Genomic DNA, 22,045 nt, shown 5'->3' on the forward strand with positions numbered 1-22,045 from the left:
TTTAATTATATTGTAATACAGAGGGAAAAAATAAAGTGCAAAAGAATTTTGAAGAAGTAAAGAGAACACACCAGAATCTAGCTAAAAAACCAGTAGACTGAGGGCTTTTTCTAAGATGGCCTAGCACTTGCCACAGTCTGTGTAAAGCAGCATATGCCTTCTTGTTATTGAGTAAAGAAATTGGAATTGTGCTCATGATGATGTTCACTTTTATTCATAAACTATAAGCTACAGACATTATTATGCTGTGAACCACAAAATACGTTAGTAAAGAATGTAATGTATATTACGCTAAATTAAATAAGTCAGTCAGAGAAAGACAAATACCATATGCTTTCACTTACACATGAAATCTAAAGAACAAAATAAACCAACAAACAGAATTGAAAGACTCATAGACACAGAGCAGACTGGTGGTATCCAGAGGGAAGAAGGAGTTGGAGAACTGGGTGAGAAAAGATGAAGGAGCCCTGGTCGGGTAGCTCAGTCTGTACACCAAAAGGTTGTGGATTCAATTCCTGACCAGAGCACATACTTAGGTTGCAGGTTCAGTCCCCAGTTAGACCATGTATGGGAAGCAGCTAGTCAGTATTTCTCATATCAGTATTTCTCTTGTTCTCTCTTTCTCTCCACCCCCTTTCCTCTCTCTCTAAAATCAATAAACATCATCTCAGATGAGGTTTAAAAAGACTAAGGGATTAAGAAGTACGAATTGGTATTTAAAAAATAGTCACAGGATGTAAAATACAGTATACAGAATATAATTAGTAATAGCTATGTATGGCGCCAGGTGGATACTGGAGATACCAGGGGAAACACTGTATAAAGTGTACGATTATCTAACCACTATGCTGTATACCTGAAACTAATATAAAATAATACTGAATGTAAACCACAGTTGAAAAAAAAGAATATAATATACGAGACTAGACAATACAAAATATTAGTAACTTCAGTGACTTCTGACACTAACTTGTGATGCCCAGAGTTAGGCAATATTTCACAGGTTAAGGGCATAGTCCTCCACAACTATGCCTTCACTTCAGACCAGCTGGCTACAAATTAAAAGGTTCCCATTACCTGCTTAAGTTTTGTGAGTCACTAGAACTGAGAAAAGTCAGGAAAGTTCTGTACCTATGACTGCAGTTTTATTATAAAGGATACAAATTAGACAAGCTAAAAGGAGAGACACACAGGGCAAGGTCTGGAAGGGTCGCAAATGCATAGCTTCCCTTGTCCTCTTCCTGTAGAGTTAGGATGTGTTCTTTACAGTGATAGGTGACAATATGCAGAATATTGCTGTCCAGGGAAGTTCACCCAAGCTTCAGTGTTCAAAGCTTTTCTTGGGGTTCCGTTAGGTAAGCATAATGGATTGAATTATTGGCCATGCAGTTGAACCCACTCTCATGCCCTACTTCCTTTCAAAGAGGTCATGCTAATAGCACATGGCTAAAGCCCCAACTTTTTACTCATGTGATGATGTGGGAAGTCCCAATCCTGTGTCATCTCAGTATAAACTATGTAGAGGCCCACGGTGACTCACCTCAGTAGCATAAACTGTCAGGCCTGCCACCAGTAACAGAGACACTCCCATCACTCCACAAATTCCGAGGGTTTATAGAAGCTACCTACCAAGAACCAGGGACAAAGGCCAAATTCTTTATTACACAAAATCTTATTCTGTAACTATTGATAATGTCTTTGGTGTTCTGTATTAAGGAAATAGATCACTTTTGTGCCAAGAGATCTTACTACAACCTGATTTATTTTAATCTTGCGTTTAACACATATATGGAGAGCTCCCGGTATAATTTGTGGTAGTTTACTTTTGTGGTTCTCATTTTAAAAGGTAACTCTGAGGTCAACAGAATAAATAGGTGCTTCTCTTAACCAATTCCGGATAGTCCATTTCATAGTTCAGAAGGATCTCTAAGTAGATAAATGTACTGTTTAAAGAATTGATTATAATCAGTTCAAAATTCAGTATAGAACAAAAAATATATATTTTCTCCTTATATATGCTTATTATCTTCAGTTCTCTCACATCCCCATTATCTGTGCCCAGTTCCCATGAATCTAAACTTGAATGTTATTTATTTCCCAAAACATGTTCAGATGGTAAGGCCATCCTTTTTTTCTTTCATATAGTCCTTAAAACATATTTTACTCTGTGCCAAGAGATCCTAACTACGACCTGACTTATTTTAATCTTGCATTTATCACATATATAGGGGGCTCCCAGTATAATTTGAAACTCTGATAGGTTTAGAATTAAGGCAGAATTCATTTTATCCTCGCCTGCACTAAATTAGGAGGTCATTAATAGAGCCTTCAGGTAATAGAATTGCATTATGGTTCTGACTTTACTGCATTGTTTCTTGCCTTCATTTGTCATTAGCTAAATATCTTCAGAATCTCACCAAGTTACCCCAGGATTCTCCAAGGTCTCTCCTGTGAGCTCATAAACAGCTCTTTCATACCCTTCCAGTTTCATCCTTCTCTGGCCCCGCTGCACTAATTACTACCATTGTGCTGAACTTGGTTAACGAATTGCAGAAACCTTTGGTCTTTTAGTCTACAGACTTCTCCCCCTAAGGACTCGGCCTAAACAATGCTGGATGTTGGTGTCAGCCTTAATGACCCTCCCCTGACAGACTCACTCCATTGTTTATCCTCTCCCAAAGTTCTCTCCTACCCCACAGCCATCTCAGTTTACTTGCTTGTAGCACAGGGGTATCAAACTCATTTTCACTGGGGGCCACATCAGCCTCATGGTTGCCTTCAAAGGGCCAAATGTAATTTCAACTCCTTAACTGTTAAGGAGTAGTTACCTTTATACAGACCTAAAGTTATTTTGCCCTTTGAAGGCAACTGCAAGGCTGATGTGGCCCTCGGTGAAAATGAGTTTGACACCCCTATTCTAGCAGATAATATTCTCAGTAAAATAAAATATGAAAAGAATTTGTTAGATATGAATTTCTACCACATTGCCTTTAGTTTTAGAGAGTAATAAACATTTTAAAGGCTTATCCTTTCACTTGTGCTTTTTGTCCCTATTTTCTTTATCTCCACCTCAAATATTCTCTCTATCCTCTTCCCTTTTCCCTCTTAAACCTCAAGCCTGTCTGTCTTCCTCCTTTCTCTACTTGCTCCTTCTCTTTGGTCTATACAGTTTCTGTCCTAATAGTCTTTCCCCAGCTTTGCATCTCTTGCTGTGTTTGTTACCAAATCCAGTGGATATTTTTGGTCCTCCACCTCCCTATTCATCTCATGGGCTGAGTGATCCCTAGGCATTGTTAATATTCTTACTCAGAGATTCCTGGGTAACTTCATCTGTGTTGATAATTCAAACCTTCCATCAATGCAAAGATGGAATTTGCTACCCAAAGAAGTAGCATCAGCCCTGCCTTCTCCCCTTAACTCCAGTCCATCCAATTCTCTGTTAGATTTCTCCAACTGAATGTCCTGAAGGCACTTTAAATTTATATGTACAAAACTGAGATTGTTCTGCACCAGATTTTCTTTTTCCTCCTTGTATATTTCTTAAGTGAATGGGTAGCAAGCACCACCCACACCTTCGTTGTGTGGTGTCATAACTATTCCAGCTACTACAATCCTAACTTTATTCTGGTTGACCCGTGTGTCTAGTTAGCTTCACCCAATTAGTTACTTTCTGTTGTTATATTAACTTCTTCATTTCTAATGGGAGTATATGAGTTCTGTCCAGAAGGTATCCAGCCACATAATATGAAAAATAATAGACATTTATTGAAGAAGATACACAGTAAAAGAAACATTGTACATAGGACACTAATGCCTCAGTCCCCTTCAAAGCAGGCACTTTGGGACTCCACGTGGTTCTCCCAGTCACCATCAGCTGCCCCATTGTATTATCCTGAATCTCATTAATGTTATGAAATCTCTTCCCATCAAAGATGATTTCAGTTTTAGGAAAAGTTGTAGGGTGCCAAATCTGGACTGTAGTTTTGGGAAAAGGCAGAGTCGTCAGGCACCAAGTCTGTGACTTTTGAGTCACCTGGGTGATTTGATGTTTTGCCAAAAAACTCTGCACCAGACAGGATGTATATGAGTGGGTGTGTCGTCGTGATGAAGTTGCCAATCACCAGTTTTGCCTGTAGCTTCGACCTACTAAATAAATCATCTGAATAGTTTCTACAGAAGAATGTTCAAGGTTAACACAAAATTTGATGCAGACTTGTTGCTACTCATTCAGTCATTTTGAATGCGATGGCCACACAGTATATATGCTCACTCAATGGCGTCTACTGCCCCCGCTGACTAGTACAGTGAAGTTGTCGTTGTCCATGCATGTGCATTCCAGTCCACTCTCCTTAGCTGCCAGGTAACACTAATGTTGTGCAAACCGTTCGCGTTAAATTAACAATGTCTAGAATCTTTCCAGACAGACCTCAGATATAGGTAGTGGCTTAACTAGCAAGGGCTCCGGATGGATCCTGACTACCTAAATGCAAATCCTAAATCTGCCAGTTACTATTCTTGTAATCTTGGACAAGATGCTTAATCTTTCTCTGCCTCAGTTTTCTCATTTGTAAAATGGAGATAAGAAGAGCACCTAGCTGATAGAGCTGTTATGAGGATTAATACAGTTAAAGCATTGAAAATAGTGCTTTGTGAATAATAAGTAGTTATGTAAGGGTTTGCTGGTAATATTATTAAAGTATGTATCATAATCAGTAATTATCTTGTTTATTTAGTCTACAGTAGAATGTAAGTACCTTGAGTATTGGGATCCTGTCTGCCTGGTTCACTGCTATATTCTCGACACTTAGATTAGTGCTTAGCATATAGTTTCTAATCAAAAGATTAGAATGAATGAAATCTCTTTTTGCCCTGACTTATATGGCTTAGTTGGTTGGATGTCATATTGTAAAACAAAAGTTCACTGGTTCAATTCCCAGTCAGGGCACATGCCTGGGTTGCAGTGTTCTGTTCCCAGTTGAGGTGGTACAAGAGGCAGCCGATTGAGGTTTCTTTCCCTCCCTTTCTCTCTTCTGTCCCCTCTCTCTAAATATAAATAAATAAAGTCTTTTAAAAAATGACATCTCTTTTTCCCTTTTCAGTCTTCCCCTCTTAATCCTTTGTCTAAATCCTAGTCACTTTTCATCACAAATCTCATAACATTTTACTTGCTAGAACAGAGTTTATCTATACCGTAGTTGAAATAATTCTCCATGACTTCTTTTGAAATAGTTCCCCTGTTATTTGGGCTTTCACACCCCTCATAAGATCAAGACTAAACTTCTAATCTTAGCTTCAAATATAACCACACTTTGATGCTATTTTCCTGTTCTTTGTTTTTATAATATTAATGAAAAATAACAAGACCAGGAAAAGGAGCATTGTAACAAACATTACTCAGTACTTACTACTCAGAATTTGCAAATGCTGATCTTTTCTTATATTTAAAACAGATTTTTTTAAAGAAATAAAATAAGCCATCATTAAAGTCCCTTTTTTTATCTCACCTAAAACCCTCTCTTTCCCTCTCTAGAGATAATTACTAATGTGAAATAGGTTTGTACCCTTCCTGTCCATCTTCTGTGGTTTTTAAATTTTTACATAGTTGTGTCGTATTTTGGAGATCATTCTCCTTTTTCATTAAACATTCTAACATTCTTTTGGGGACTTTTTAATACAACTGTAGTTCATTTAATTGTTTTGTTGTACAGTGTGAATATACCACAGTTATGCTTAATCAATTTCTCTATTGATAGACATTTGATTTTTTCCATTTGCTTTCAAATAAAACAACGCAATAAATATTTTTGTACATCTCCTCATGCACATGGGTCTCTTTAGTTTGTAGGTCCAAAAGTGGAAATGTTAGGTTCTAGGACTTGAAGAATTTAAACATCCATCAGTGTCACAGATTGTTTACTAAAGTTACATGTTTGATTGAGAGTCCCCATTCCCCATGCCCTTGCTAACAGCTCTAGATATTATCAAATTTTTTTGTCTTTATCCCCAGTTCATACTCTCTATTTCTGTTGAATAGGCTTCTCTTTTCTATCATCTCCATTTCTCCACTTAGAATACAACACATTTGTATTAAACCCTATCACTTCATATAACATTTTCCCTAAAAGTAATTTGTCTCATAGTCTTATAGTGCCCCACTAAAAATTTATTTCTCCCATTCTTCAATTTAACAAAAAGGTCTGTTCTCCTCTCTTTAAATATACTGTTAAAATTGTTTTGTGTATTTGTTGACAAATGTCATTATTAACCTCTTATTTGGGGTTTAACAAAAAACTATTTCAGGCCATGGTAGTTCTTTCTCTTTTGTTCTTTTCAAATATAGCTAGTATTACAGCTATATTGCTCTCTGGGGTTACTCAGTAATTTTTGTTGGATGACAGTAATTGTTTATAAATCACATAGATGTTTAGCATTTTCAAATGTTGGTGCTTATATTCCTGTTTAAGTAACTAACAAGTGTGTGGGGATATAAATTTCTACTATTTCTAAATAAAGCATGAACAGTTTTCCTTGCCTTTCTCACTAGAGACCTTTGTCTACTTGGTTGTGTCATTATAACTTTAGGAGAAGCTTATGTGTGTTGGTCTTGTACATTTGGTTTATTTTATAAATGTGCCTGCTTAATTTTTTTTTCTAAGGGAAGAAATATAGCATTGTGTCCATCTAATGAAATGATATTGAATAACCAGGTAGTCATAAGGGAAGAATAATGCAGTGTCTTTGCCAAATTCTATTCAGATAACTTTAATAATGTAACTCTTTTTTTCTCTCAACATTCATGTGAAAAGTACTTTATTTCTTCTTGTAGGATCCAGATTTCATTCTCGCTCACAAGAAAATGTAATTTAAATGATTTTTTGATATTTTGTTAATCTAGAGTAAACTGGGTTTCATTGTGTGAAATTATTTATTTTTTAATTGCCTAACTTTTCAACTCTTTGGTGCTGAAGAACCAAAAATTAGGCCGTAGGCATAATAAAGTGATCTTTTGATTAGCAGTATTGACTTTGCATTTTTGTTACTGAAAGTTCTATCTGAAATTTTCACTAGAGAAACTATTCATTCTGTATATACTGAAAGAGTAGTTCCTTCTGAAACTACACAGACTGTATATACTACTCTGCCTTTCTGAATGTTTCTAATTCTTTCCTGCTTTGTTACCTTGAGGAAAGTATTTAGCTATGCATATTTACTGTTTGTAAACTACTGGGCTTCATGTTGTTCCTTAATCACAAACTAAATTCTTATTGTTAGCCAGATTTACGTAGTTTGATGCTTAAGATCACAAAAGAGAGGGAGATTAAGAGAAATTGCATGGTTACCTGGCAGTTCTGATAGTTCAGTAGTGATTAGCCCAACTTACTGACCATTAATATGAAGTTAATAGTGCTTTCTTCCTCTGTACAAAGAATAGTACGTAGCACCTATCCATGTGAAAAGGGTAAATTTATTTTCTGTCTTGAACACAATGTTAAAGTGATACTGCATGTTATAAATATTTTTGAAATAAAGGTGCTTTATACATTCAAATTTTCCTTCTTGGTACATATAAGAGGTAGCATAGCATTATAGGCAGGAGCCTGAAGTGGAATACCTGTCTGCCCTGTTTAGGTCCTGATTCCCGCACTTACTAGCTCTGTGACCTTGAACAAATCACTTAAACTCTCTATCTTAGTTTCCTAATCTGTAAAAAAAAAAAGGTGATCATAGGGCCTACTTTTTAGAATTATTGTCTGTATGTGAATTAAAATTAATAATGAAAGATTTTATAGCAGTATTTATGACATAACAAACTATATACAGTATCAGTATTATTTTTTGGTAGTAGTTTTTTCTATTTCTTTTGTAAGTTGCCTACTTGCCATTTCTCTTTCTTTCCCCCTTTTATTTATAAAAACTCCTTTAGATTTTGGTTCTTTTGTGTTAGAAATATTTTCTATCATATTCTTTTAAAATTTTGTTATATAGTGTCATACAGAAATATTAAAACTTAATTGTAAATTTTGTTAATATTTTCCTTTTATAGCTTGTAGATTTTCATGTCATGCTTAGGAAGGACTCTCTCACCCAATAATTACGAATATATCTCCTGTATTTCCTAGTACCATCATAGTTCTACTTTTTTTAGATTATGATCTTTAATTTTACCAGCCTATTTGGGCATATGCTTCTGAAGATTTTATTATAAATACATACATATGGCAATTTTCTTTTGTTGGCTACCTAGTAGCATAGACATTGTATGTAATCGAATCTGATTTGTTACTAATAAATAACATGTTGTGATTGGAAGAAAATTTTCAAAGTTGAATATGAACTTTGAGCACATATATCCATCTCTTAGGTTGAATCATTCTGAGAAATTCAATTTTTAAATATCAGTTAACAGTAGGTACTGACATGTATACACATAACAAATGCCAAAATGTTGTTCATTTTTTCCCTCTGAGTTGTTTCTTGTAGAAACTTACCAAATTCATATAACTTTCTTATTCACTTTCACTTACTGTGTAACTATTTATTACATTTTAGAGCGGTGCTTTTAATTGGATCCTAAATGCTGTGGCAGACATACTATGTTCCATGCCTTTCTTGTGGCTTTCTCTGCTTGATACCTACATGCCCACACAGCCTTGGATAACCTCAGAAGTGTATAGGCTTTGTTCCAAGATAGAGGTTTTTTATTTTAGTGGGTAGAAGAAGTTGGAGTATTTCTTTACTTGAAGGTTTGGAGAGGAAAAAGATTTTTATTTAAAGCACACTAATATTTAGAAGAATGCAAAGTTTGTATGAATTTTAAATGTTGAAATAGTGTGCCCAAAATGAGAGTCCCTTGGGGTTATGTGTTGTCCACTCTGTAACATACACACATTCACACAGACTCTAGTGTTCATCCTCCTCTATTGATCTTTGTAGGGTATATGCATAAGAAAACTTGACACATGCAAAGCCACTGTGCACCCATGGTGGGACTTCTCTCAGTCTGCAGGGTGCATCCAGAGCACAGCAAACTAGGCCTCAGCCATCTACTGGCCTAGAATGATTCTGACCATGGAAGATACCTAACATTTTTGGAGTGCAGAATCTGGGAGAGAGGCTGTGATGGGTGCATAAACCGTTCCATCGTCCCAACAGTTTTTATGTATATATAAATATAAACACTATAGATAATCCTTTGAAGAACTGAGGAAAGAATGTTCATATGTCCAGGTCATCTGACATACGTTATCCAGACGACTAGACTTCTGAAGATTACATCTTAGACAAATCCAGAGGCTTAAAATGCAGTACTGATAGTTCTCAAGAATGTACTTTCTACTATAAAAACTCTCAATTTTTCTCTTTTCTTCAGAACACTGGTAGCTTTTCTGATTTGTAGATTTCAAGATCCTTGAATAAATCTCTGCCATTTATTTCTAGCCAAAGCCAGCAGTATTTACAACATGACATTGATGTATATGTATCTCCAGGCATTGATACACTGCCGAAAAATTGAAAAGTTTCAGTTGCTAGGCTAGTTAAAGCAAAAATAGAATCATTTTTTTCCTGTCTCAGTCTACTTTGTATTAGCTGTAATTTATCAGCTTGACTAGACTGACTCCATTTTATTTCTTCACTCTTTTCTCATGGTGCAACTAAAAAACAAATAAAAAACACACTCAGTCGTTTCATTTAGTGGCTCAGTAACCTTTGGCAGATTGAGATGACAATGTCAGTTAAAATATAACTTTGACATTTGTTTCTAATACCTCCATTTCTATTATCCCTTAGTCAAACACAGTGCAATTGAAGTGTAAAAACTAACGTGAATCTGTGTCAGGATTTTGAATGATGATATTTCAAAAATAGTTTTTGAGGTTAGCATAAGATGTGAATTGTTCTATGCATACTTGGCAGTATTAGAATTATATCTCCTGGTACTAAGATCTCATTTTCCATTTTTTCACCCTGAAACTGTGCTATTCTGTTTATAGACAACAAAATTGTCAAAGGATGGTGGAAGCACTATAAAGGATTTTTATAGTTGTTTATTTGCTATGATTTATTCACTTATACCAAAAATACAAAAGGAGCCATGGCCAGTGTGGCTCAGTTGGTTGGAGCATTGTCCCTTACCCCAGGATGTTGTGGGTTCAGTTCCTGGTGAGAGTATATACAGGAGGCAACCAATAGATGTTTTTCTCTCATGTCAGTGTTTGTTTCCTCCTCTCTCTAAAAGCAACGAAATAATTGCTTTTATTTATTATGTATCTCCTCAGATGATGAGATACATAATAATAAAACTGACTTTAAAAGCAGACGACACTGGCCCTGACTCTTGTGGCTCAGTTGGTTGGGCATCATCCTACAAAGCCAAAATTCACTGGTTTGATTCCCAGTCAGCACATATCTGGGTTGTGGGATTGGTCCCAGTTCAGGGCACATGTGAGATGCAGCTGATTGATGTTTTCTCTCTCGCATCGATGTTTCTCTCCCTCTCTTTCTGCCTCCCTTCCCCTCTCTAAAAATAAATAAATAAAATCTTTAAAAAATAGACAAATGACATTTGACAGTTGTTGTGGAAGCAGTGTACGAACTGCAAGGAATGGCATTTCATAGACAAGCCAAATTGGCGTTCAAGAGCAAGGCCCCTGGCTTTGAGTTCAAGATGATGGATTAGGTGGGGAGTAGGATGTAGGAGACTAAAGATGCCTTCTTTCAGAATCTCAGAACAAAGGCAGCAGTTTGAATGGCACATAGTTCATACATGAAAGTGATATCCTGACTAATTACAGGGTATGTGCTGGAGGGACAGGAACCTATTGGAGTCAGAAGTGCTGGTAGGAGCCATCCCCCCCGCCCTTTTTCCTCTCCTACCACCTAACTGGCCTCATGCTGGCAGGCACCATTTCTGATACTCTTCATTCACCTTGCTAACACTGTTAATTCTGTCCTAGCATTGTTAACTCTGATTTTCCTGAGGACTCACCAGACTAATACCCCTTCAAAGCAGCTCCTTCTCTGCCACACCCAGTAGGTAGCCTCAGTCAGCACCAGCATACAGCATTATGCCTTGCAGCCAGCCACACCAATGGCTTGCATTACACACCAATGAGCCCACAATAGTTATGGCCAAGACTCACAGCCAACTGGGCCAGGGACCAGCTTCGCCTCCCAGTGTGTCCATGGAAATTGTGGTCCAACCACAAAAGGAATTCACACTAGTTCACCCGGGGAATACCTTTGGAGTACCTGGCTTTGGTGACAAGGTTGGACGCTACCACTGGGCCCCACAAAACGCCTCCTAAATAAGATCACTTTCACTCTTCAAAACCAGGAGACACAACTGACCTAATACATGGAAACAGAGGCAAATAAGGAGAGAATAATGTATGTTCCAAACAAACCAGAAAAAAAAAAAGGCAAAACGCCAGGAAAAAAATGGAAAGAAATGGAGGTAAGCTGTCTTATAGGTAGAGTTCAAAGTTATAATTATAAAGGTGCTCATTAAACTCTGCAAGCAAGTGGGTACGCTCAGTGAGAACTTCCAAAGAAAAAAATTATAAAAAAGAACCTGTCAAAGCTGAAGAATATAAAAATGGAAGTGAGAAAATACACTTGAGGGGATCAACAGCAGGTTAGATGACACAGAAGAATGGATTAGCAATCAAAAACAGGATAGCAGCAATCACCCAATTAGAAGGTCAAAGGGGAAAAAAATAAGAATAGCATAAGGGATCTCTGAGGCAACATCAAGCATACTAACATTCAAATCTTAGGGGTCCCTGAAGGAGAAAAGAGACAGATAGGGATGGAAAACCTATTTGAAGAAATAATGGCTGAAAACTTCCCTAACTTGGTGAAGGAAACATCCAAGTTTAGGAAGCCCAAAGAGTACCAAAGAAAATGAACCCAAAGAAACCCACAGGAAGATACAGTTAAGAAGAGAACATCTTAGAAGCAGCAATAGAAAAACAACTAGTTACATACAAAGGGAATGCCCATAAGACTTTCACCTGATTTTTCAACAGAAACTTTGCAGGCCAGTAGGGAGTGGAATGATATATTCAACATGATGAAAGGGGAAAACCTACAACCAAGAGTACTTTACTCTACCCAGCAAGGTTATCATTCAGAAATGAGGGACATCGAGATTTTCTCAGACCAAAAAACAAAAGAGATTTTATTTTGCCAGGCAAGCAAAAACTAATGGAGTTCATCACCATTAAATCAGCATTACAAGAAACCTTAAAGGCAATTCTTTAAGTAGAAAAGGTCAAAACTAGAAATAAAATAGTTGAAAGAAAAAAAATCTCACTAGCCCTGACTGGTGTGGTTCAGTGGGTTATGCATCATCCTGCAAACCAAAAGACTACCCATTCAATTCCAGTCGAGGCACATGCCTGGGTTGCAGGTCAGGTCCCCTGTTGGGGGTGTTAGAGACAACAGTGTTTCTCTCCCCCTTTTTCTCCCTCCCTTCCAAACTCTTTTGAAAAATAAATAAAAAATATTTTTGAAAATTGCACTAATACAGGCAAACATACAGTGAAGATAGTAGACCACTTATAAGTCTAGCATGAAAACAATTAAAATGGCAACAAGTACATACCTATCCATAATTACTTTATATTGCAGGGGGAATGGAGGTGGAGAGGGTAGGGGGAGATAAATGCTAATGAAAAAAATAATAAAATTTAAAAACTTAAATATAAATGGACTTAGGGCTCCATTCAAAAGATATAGGGTGACTGAATGTATAAAAAACAAGACCCTTACATATGCTACCTTCATGAGACTCACTTGAGATTGAAAGATGCACACAGACTGAAAGTAATGGGATGGAAAAAGATATTTCATGAAAATGGGGGGAAACGCTGGGATAGCAATACTTATATCAGACAAAATAGACTTTTTTAATTGAATTTCTTGGTTGACATTAGTTCACAAACCATACAGGTTTCAAGTATACAACTCAGTAAAACATCATTTGCACACCGGATTGTGCTATTACCTCAAGCAGAGTCTCCTTCCATGTCCATTTCCACCTCCCCTCTACCCACTCCCACCCACCCCATCTCCCTTCCCCTCTGGCTACCACTGCACTGTTTTGTGTGTGTCGGGGGTGGAGAGAGATTTATTTAAACCTTTTCTTTACCTTCTTTCCTTAAGTTCCCCAATCCCCCTCTCTCTGACAGTTGTCAGTCTGTTCCATGTATCCATGCCTCTGTTTTTATTTTGTTTTTTGGTTCAAGACAAAACAATTTAAAATAAAAGCTATAACAAAGACCTAGCAGTTGCACTTCTGAGTGCTTATCTGAAGAAAACAAAACACTAATTTGAAAAGGTACACACACCCCTGTGTATACTGCAGCATTACATACAACAGCCAAGATATGGAAGCAACCTAGCTGTTTATCAGTAGATGAATGGATAAACAAGAAGTGGATATACAATGTCTTTCCAGAAGGAGTCCAACCATTGTTAATATAACAAGAATGGTTTTCATAACATTGATGTAACCTGGCAGCCAAGGAGAGCAGACTGAAATGCACATGTGTAAATAATGGTGACTTCACTGTACCAGTCAGTGGGGGCAGTAGACACTGTTCAGTGAGCATGTGTATTTTGTGGCTGTTGTGTTTAAAATGACTGAACAAGTGGAGCAATGAATCAACATCAGATTTTTCATTAAGCTTGTACATTTCCTCCATGGAAACTATTCAGTTGATTCAGAAGGCCACAGCTATGGGCAAAACTGGTGATTGGCAGCTTCATCACAATCACACACCCACTCATACATCACGTCCGGTGCATAGTTTTTGGCAAAACATCAAATCACCCTAGTGACTCAGTCCCCTATAGCCTAGATTTGGTGCCCTCTGTCTTTTGCCTTTTACCAAAACTAAAAACACCTTTGAAAGGGAACAGATTTCAGACTGTTGAAGAGATTCAGGAAAATATGATAGGGTAGGTGGTGGTGATTGGGAGAACCATGTGAGATCTCAAGGCGCCTGCTTTGAAGGGGACTGAGGCATCATTGTCTTATGTGCAGTGTTTCTTGTATCTTGTATCTTCTTCAGTAAATGTCTCTATTTGTCATATTATGTGGTTGGATACCTTCTGGACAGACCTCATATATGCAAGGTGGGGCAAACGTAGGTTTACAGTTGTCATATGGAAAATAATACAGCAACTAATAAATAATAATAGAAGAATAAACTTTTACGTACTCACAACTGTAAACCTACTTTTGCCCCACCTTGTTTGTGTGTGCATGGATAGAGCAACAGGGTATTATGCCAAGTGAAATAAATCAGAGAAAGACAAATACTGTATCATTACATTTATATGTGGAATCTAAAAAACTGAACAGAGTCATAGACACGGAAAAACTGATAGTTGTCAGATGACTGGACATTGAGGAAATAGGCAAAAAGGTAAAAGGAGCCAAGAGATACAAACATATATTTATAACAAATAAGTCATGGAAATGTAAGTAAAGGATAGGGAGTACAGTCAGTGATATCACAATTTAGTACAGTGACAGATGGATACTGGACTGTTCATGATCTCTTTGTAAGATATATAAATATCAATTATTATTGTATACCAGGCTTCACATTCAATGATGAGAACTGGGCATGAAAAAAAGTAGATAACAGAATATTGGCATTGTTCTTTTAGATCAATGACTATTTAAAAATAGTTACTTGTTCTTTAGAAACTTCATTTTTAACAATGTGGGTTTCTTTGAAAATGTTGAATGGCTTATTATGGTCTTTTGTTCTTTTAAAAATCTGGAGTGTGATTATTATTCAAAATTACTCTTCTCTTAATTCTAAGGTGTTGTAACTTTGGGTGAAAATTCTAAAAGTCATAGTTCTTGGAGTCAGGTGGTCCTAGTAGTGATCCCAGGCAAACCTTTTTTTAATTATCTGTAAATGATGATGATATTTCCCTTCCAACACAGACCACGTAGTAAGTTCTTATTAATATGTTCGTTACCTGCTTTCTTCTCCCTTCTGCTTTTTCTGCTAAACTCTCTAGGTGGCCTCAGTGAGTTATTTAGCCTTAAAAAAGAAATACATGTCAGAATTAGTTGAAACTTAGTATTTTGATTGTGTAAGACAAGAAAATAAAATCACCATCAGTAATATCTTTAATTTTCAATTTACTATATGTTCCATTTCACTTGACTATTTTGCTTAAATGTTTTATTTTATTTTTTAGGCCACTGAAAGGTATGGTATATTTTATCCACAACAGTACATTTCAGTCCAGGAATCTACAGTGGTGACAAGGACATGGGACTCCTCCTGCCAGATTCCAGACGGTTCAGTACACTTGACATCCTGGCTGACAACTGTGAAAAAGAACCTTGGATTATTTTATTTTATTTTTGTGGGATACCACAATCCAAAATCCATAGGACACATCAGGTAACCTCTCTTGTCACTTGAGAAAAACACGTTCATTTTTCTTCAAAATATTACATATAAAATGCAAAGAGCCAGAGTATTTTAAGTAACTCTCTTCTCCTTAGTAACTTTATTGCTTTAATAATAAATAATTAACCTTGGTACAGAATATAATCTAGGAAGACATGTTCTTTTTTTTATTAAAGATTTTATTTATTTACCTTTTAGAGAGAGGAGAAGGGAGGGAGAAACAGAGGGAGAAAAATACTAGTGTGTGAGAACCATCAATTGGTTGCCTCTCACACACCCCAGTCTGGGACCTGGCTCAAAACCCAGGCATGTGCTCTGACTGAGAATTGAACCAGTGGCCTTTCAGTTTACAGGCTGGTGCTCAATCCACTGAGTCACACCAAACAGGGCAGGAAGACATGTTCTTTATTCAATTGAGTCTACTTGTGACTTTAGGATTTATTTCTCTTTCTCTTTTGAAACTTTTCAGATGTATTTTCCTTCTCAAGACTTGATCATGAAATGTTCAGAAATAAAGAAAAATTGAAAGAATTTTACACTGAGCAACCAGATAATCACTCCAACATTCTACCATTAAGATTTTATCATACTTACTTAAACCTGTACCTGTCCACCTATATTCATTCCTCTAGCAAACCATCAATTAATCTTGATTTTTTTTGCACACTTCAAAATATGTTTTTTTTGTTCTCACGCTCCCCCAAAATTGTAATTGTGTGAGGTAATGGATTGTGGTAATCATTCAGCGATGTATACTTATGTCAAATCATCATGTACACCTTAAACTTGTACATGATTATAAAGCTAGAACAAAAAAGTTATCTATATCATGTCAGCTCTGCTCTTCAAGTTCACATTTTCTAAAATGAAAGCTACCTCTGATGCATTTTATTTCATATTCAATGTAAAGTCCCCAGTGTTTTTTTTAAACTCATTCAAAGCATGAAATAATTTAGGCATCTTAAGGAGTCAGTATACTAGACTGGTAGGTAATATGTGTTGTTTGTCATTCAGTCACATAAGTCAGGAGAATTTTCAAATGCTTGATTCATATTATCAAACAATTACTAATGTAGATACACAACTTTGTTTTGTACAGAATGTTGGTGTTTATTTTTTAAATTATTTTCTTTCAGAGTTGCACGGGGTGGTTTAAGTAATTTGGAATTTTAGAACTCTAAATAGAAGCTATGATAGGAAAATATTTTTCTCATAGGATAATATTCACAATATCCCTTTAGGGGGAAAACCTCTAATGTCATCTAAATACATATTTAAAATACTCCAGCTGTTGCCTCCCATCTCAATATAGCTTATTCCTTAAGGTTTCGTAAGAGCTTTCACAAGTGGTCTATGCATCAAAATCACCACGTACCCTTATGATAGTTCTTCTCCCATTGTATTGTGATTCTTTTCTAATTTTAATTGGTCTGCCACTAAACTGCATACTCCTTGAAAGGAGGAATTTTGCTTCTCTCTGTGTATATTTGACATTATTTCTGGAACATAGGAAGTATTCAGACAATATTAGTGATAACTGAATGCAAGAAATGTTTCAAACTAAATTCAATTTTATTTCTTTTTTCCTAAGGTTTCAAGTTCCCTATAGAAGTCTAAAATAACCTTTGCTGATGAGGATGTCTGATACTGTTAATATAAAAAATGAAACTGAAGCAATGAAGGATTTGGAGGTGGAAGTGGAAGATACAACCAGAGTTGAAAATCTTACCAAATCAGAGAACTATGGGAAGATTTTGGCAGACAAGAATGAACATTGTATTGACAACAATATTGATTTTCAGGTAAAGAGGATTTTCTCTCTGGCTACAAATACTGGATACTCAATATACAGTTAACCTCTTCATACAAAACTCACTTTCAGACTTTTAATGGGATAATTTGACCCATTGGGACATGCATATCAGCTCGTATTTGAACCTTCTGGATTAGTTTGTTGGGTGTAGCTCTTTGATTTGCTTGTATCATGCAATACAATTCTTTTCATTTATGGTGGCCAATACTTTTTTTTACTGGCTTTCTACTTTTTCATTCCATTTTGTACCTTATCAGTATTGTGAGAGTTGAGAATTTAATCTAAGAACTCTTACAGGATAGAAGAATAAAAAGATGGAAGCTACATAAGTTCTGTTGGCAAAAATAACCTTCAGGGGAAAAAGTCAACCATAACTAAGAAAAAAGATTGGAGAGGAGAAAAATTCACTTAAGGCTTTTGATGCTATACCTATATGATGACTTAGAACTAACCACTTAGAAAGCTTTTCATTACAGGTATAGATGGCATTTGAGAAGGTGGTCAACAGGTTCAAGATACATAAAAATTGTTTCAAGTTGTACTTATAGTATTTAGTTCTAAGTGTTCCAGTTCTCTCTTACTCTATAACAAATTACCACAAAACAGAGGGCTAACAATTTTTAAACAAAATTTGTTAAAACTCTATTGCATTTTATTTTTTAATAACTCATGATTTGTGAGTTGGAAAATGGAACGGGCTGGCTGAATGTACAAGGAATCAAAAGAAGGCCCTCACTAATATTTAACTGGCAGGTGGTCTGTCCTGGAAGGTCCAAAACTGTTTTCCTCACGTATCTGGCACTTTGGTACCAATGGCTGGAATGTCAACTAGCTGAACCTGGGAGTACCTACCTGTAGTCCTTCCAGCATGTAGTCCCCTGGGTAGTCAGACTTACTATCATGGCGACTCAACTCAGGCATAGCAGAAGAATGTTAAAATAGTCAAGCAAAGCTGCAAGTCTCTTTTAACTACGCTCAGAAGCCCCAGAATGTCACTTCCACTGTTGTCTTTTGATGATGCATGTTAATAAAGCCAGCCTAGGTTCAAGGCAAGAGAAATTAGACTCTGCCTATCAATAGAAAAGACCTTTAATCTACCACGAAAAGTTACCTTAAAGTACTATCTTCAACACCTTTTTAGTTTAACACTATGAATAAAGAATTCTACTCCTGGAGGAAATATTCTGTTATTTTTTCTATGTCCTAAAGATCTTGAGGGATACATGCTAAAAATTATACCTTCATATTTTTTATGATAAACAAAGAAGGCTCTTTTAAAGCTTGTTTTGTTTATTCAGTCAAAAACTTCCCCCCTGATGTGCCAGAATTTGTTAGAAAATGGTAGGAACTCATACACCTGTAAAAAGAAAAGCAGTTAAGCCCCACCGATTAAGGTCAGGTGGTAATTATCTAAGAAATTGGGAAGAATAGTATATCTTTTCTAATCATTTTTAATAGCAGTTTTTAAAATAAAACATTGCCATATGTTACACTCAGTGATGGTGGAATGCCAGGATCCTGATTGAATCAGAAAATCTGCTGAAATTCTATTGCATTGAAATACTAAAACATTTCTTTTAGACTCTTTTCTATACTTAATGTTTACTCATCCATGTTAGGCTTGTCAACAAGGGATTTATTTGGATTATTCGCTTTCCCTACCATGTCTGTTGTGTTGATCTTGTCTATAAGCACGAACATGTTCTGATGACCACTATCAGATGGACCGCTGTAGTATGGGCACAGTCGTTTATACTATAGGGAAAGTTTCATGCATTCTTGAAACACTTACTGAAAACCTATGCCAAGGAAATAATATAAGCAAAACTGGACATGGTCTCTGACATCATGTTCCATATAGCATACTGACTATAAAGATTGAAAGGAAGAACAGAGAATATGAGGATTCATTTTATGTTAATCCATTAAATGCTGTATGCATTGCTTATTCAAATGTTTATTAAGAATTTAGTGTGTGACTATTTACTCTGTTTGGAGTTTTTTGAGGTCCAAGATGCCCCCATGCCAGGTATCTGGCAAGAGGTTTAGAGTCGAAGTGAGTTATACAGAAGAGACTTAAGTGATGGATATTATCAATGCAAGTAGATAAAACTAGAAAAAAATGTACCTAATGTAATGTAAAATAAAATCAATGAACGTTACCTTTCAAATTACTATGGAGTTACCTATTATGAAATGTATAATTTCTAACATACCTTTTTTTCTAACATATCTCTGCGTATCTCATCTTCCGTTGGTACCTCTGAGATACTGCCTAAAAGCTTAATTTTAAATAGAAACTTATTTTTACTCAATGTAGATGTGTGCACCAATTAATGTAGGTCTCCTATTAAGAATTTGGAATAAACCAATACATTTCTCTCTTTCCTGTCATTCTGAAAGTCAGCTAGCATGAGTGTAACTTATTTCTGTTGTCTTGCTTCAACATAGTAATATTTCAAGTGACTTAGGGTAATGCAATGTCTACCTAAAGAAGCATACATTTCATCCATTTCCAAATCTTAATTACCTGACCATTGGCTTAGTATTTTATTTAGAAAAACTAATTTTTTTAAAGATTTTATATATCTATTTTTAGAGAAAGGGGAAGGGAGGCATAAAGAGAGGGAGAGAAACACTGATTGGTTGCCTCTCGAATGCCCCCACCTGGGCACCTGGTCCACAACCCAGACATGTGAGTAGGAATCGAACCAGCGACCCTTTGCCTTGTGGGATGACACCCAGCCCACTGATTCACACTGGCCATGGCAGAAAACTTGCAAATGAGGGGTTGTCATAGCTTCTTTAATACTGTGACAAAATCTTACATCTTTGTACTATCTGTTAAGGATAGCATTTACCTAAAAGATAATTTTGTCAAACTAGAGAGAGGCCAGCAAACATTAGGCATCACCTTGGATGTTTCCAAATAAACATCCAAACAATTGTGAAAGGGGTTTTGATTAGTAACTTTTCTATTGCCACATACTATTTCTATTGCAAATCTTAAATTACAAGTTAGACTTTCTATGATCATTAAGTATGATCATATGGAACATTGAGGTGGCGAGGCACCAGGTTTCTAAATCCAGAGAAAATTTAATGTGTTAGACCACTACTAATCTTTAATACAGGATAAAGGGAGTATGGGTTGCTTTGTTTCCTTTTGTATAACTTATATATATGACCTCTGTTGTTTGATTTTTCTCAAGGATAGATTTCTCAGATTAAATTTAGGTAAATTACTTGTGTTGATTTTTACTGTCATTTGAAATATACAATTAGGAATCTTGTGTTATGCTCATTAAAGATTCAGACTCACCTTTCCCATTTTTTTACAGTTGTATCTTTGTACTTGAAAAATGCTTGGTCTAGGAGTATTCAGTTGTATTTATGTGCATATAAATATACTTCAAAGTATATTATGAGAAAGTTCCACCAATAATTTCTCTTGTCATAAACTATTTATTAAACAATAGGATAGCCAGTCCACATTGTGTGGGTCACCCTTGTTGTGGAGGAAATAAGAGAATTGATACCTGTTATTAAGCCCTATGTGCAGGAGGCATGAACAGCTTCTGATATATATGAGTGAATTTTCTATATATATAATCATTTGAAGTAGGTCTTTAGTATATTCTTAGTTTCTGTCATAAGCCATTTGATAATTAAAATGAGACTTTACATCTTACATTCCCCCAAGTTCTATTGCTTTTCTTTAAAAGCAGAATGATATGGCAAGAAAGAGGAAAGAAAGCAGTGGCAAGTCACTAATGTTATTGGAAAAACTCAGGGTACAGGCCATGCTTCTCCAACAGTGAGATAAATAGCCTTAAAATGTTTTAATTGGTGAAACATGCAAAAAAGTTTTTGTTGAAAGGGTTGGTAAAAACCTTATCTATATCAAGTCATATAAATCATAACTATTTTCTTATTTATCTAATAGATAAAAATGATGTATGTAATGTACCTAGTACATAGTTAGACCCTAACAGTAGTAGATGCTATAACATAATACTTATAGTCATCATAATTGTTTTATTTATTATTAGCAACATAGCACAACTGGCCATATTGTTATATGGCTCCTCAGATTGGTCCTTTTATTATCATGCAACATAGATTTTTTTTTCCTTAAAGTTTGCTATCCTAAGTCAAAAAATTTTATTCCTTTCTATTATTCCAGTAAAAATTGTCAAACTGGTCTCTGTCGTTTTCACCGCTCCTGACCTTTAGCTAGACATTTAACACTTTAAGTCATTGTCTTCTCCCACATACTTACTATTAATCTTTATTGTTACCTTGAAAAATAGTAAGCTCTTCAAGGTTAAGGGTCTTAGTTAAAAGGTTTTATTAATAATAATTACAATGATAGTTGATCCTTTTTGAAATGTTTGATTTCCTCTTAATTGAGTGATATTAACTAGTGGTTATAACTGCCACACAACATAACTCAAAGATTATTGTTATTTCTTGGCAATACAATAAGTCTCATGGTTTATAATGTCAATACTTTGGTTTTTCTTTTCTTTAATCATAAAGAAACATTAAATAGATCCAACTATCTGAGCAGAACCAATATAGGCAAAGAAAATTATAAAAATATTAGACCAAAGATACATTATGATAAGCAAAGAAACATTAGAAAATAAAACCTATATGTCATCTTCTTATATGAAGTTGACTACACAGGTGTTTTGGGGGGGGGTGTTTTGTTTGTTTTTTTTTGTTGTTAAAAGCTCTGGTTTGGAGTAGCAATTAAGGTAGAGATAATGTTTTGAGG

At 35.8% G+C, this 22,045-nt stretch overlaps 1 protein-coding gene across 8 annotated transcripts in view; it reads left to right on the top strand.

Annotated features, from left to right (window-relative positions):
- R3HDM1 (R3H domain containing 1) overlaps window positions 1-22,045 on the top strand; it is a 197,437-nt gene that overhangs the window by 50,770 nt on the left and 124,622 nt on the right. For all 8 annotated transcript variants that reach the window (XM_037027713.1, XM_037070718.1, XM_037070913.1 and 5 more), the window contains exons 2-3: window positions 15,232-15,440; window positions 17,041-17,251. In XM_037027713.1, coding sequence (XP_036883608.1) covers window positions 17,081-17,251 — 171 coding nt within the window. In that variant the 5' untranslated portion in view covers window positions 15,232-15,440; window positions 17,041-17,080. The remainder of the gene's footprint in view (window positions 1-15,231; window positions 15,441-17,040; window positions 17,252-22,045) is intronic.

This window comes from Sturnira hondurensis, unplaced genomic scaffold (genome assembly GCF_014824575.4).
Source record: "Sturnira hondurensis isolate 20B ecotype Veracruz unplaced genomic scaffold, ASM1482457v3 Scaffold0000256, whole genome shotgun sequence".
NCBI lineage: Eukaryota > Metazoa > Chordata > Mammalia > Chiroptera > Phyllostomidae > Sturnira > Sturnira hondurensis.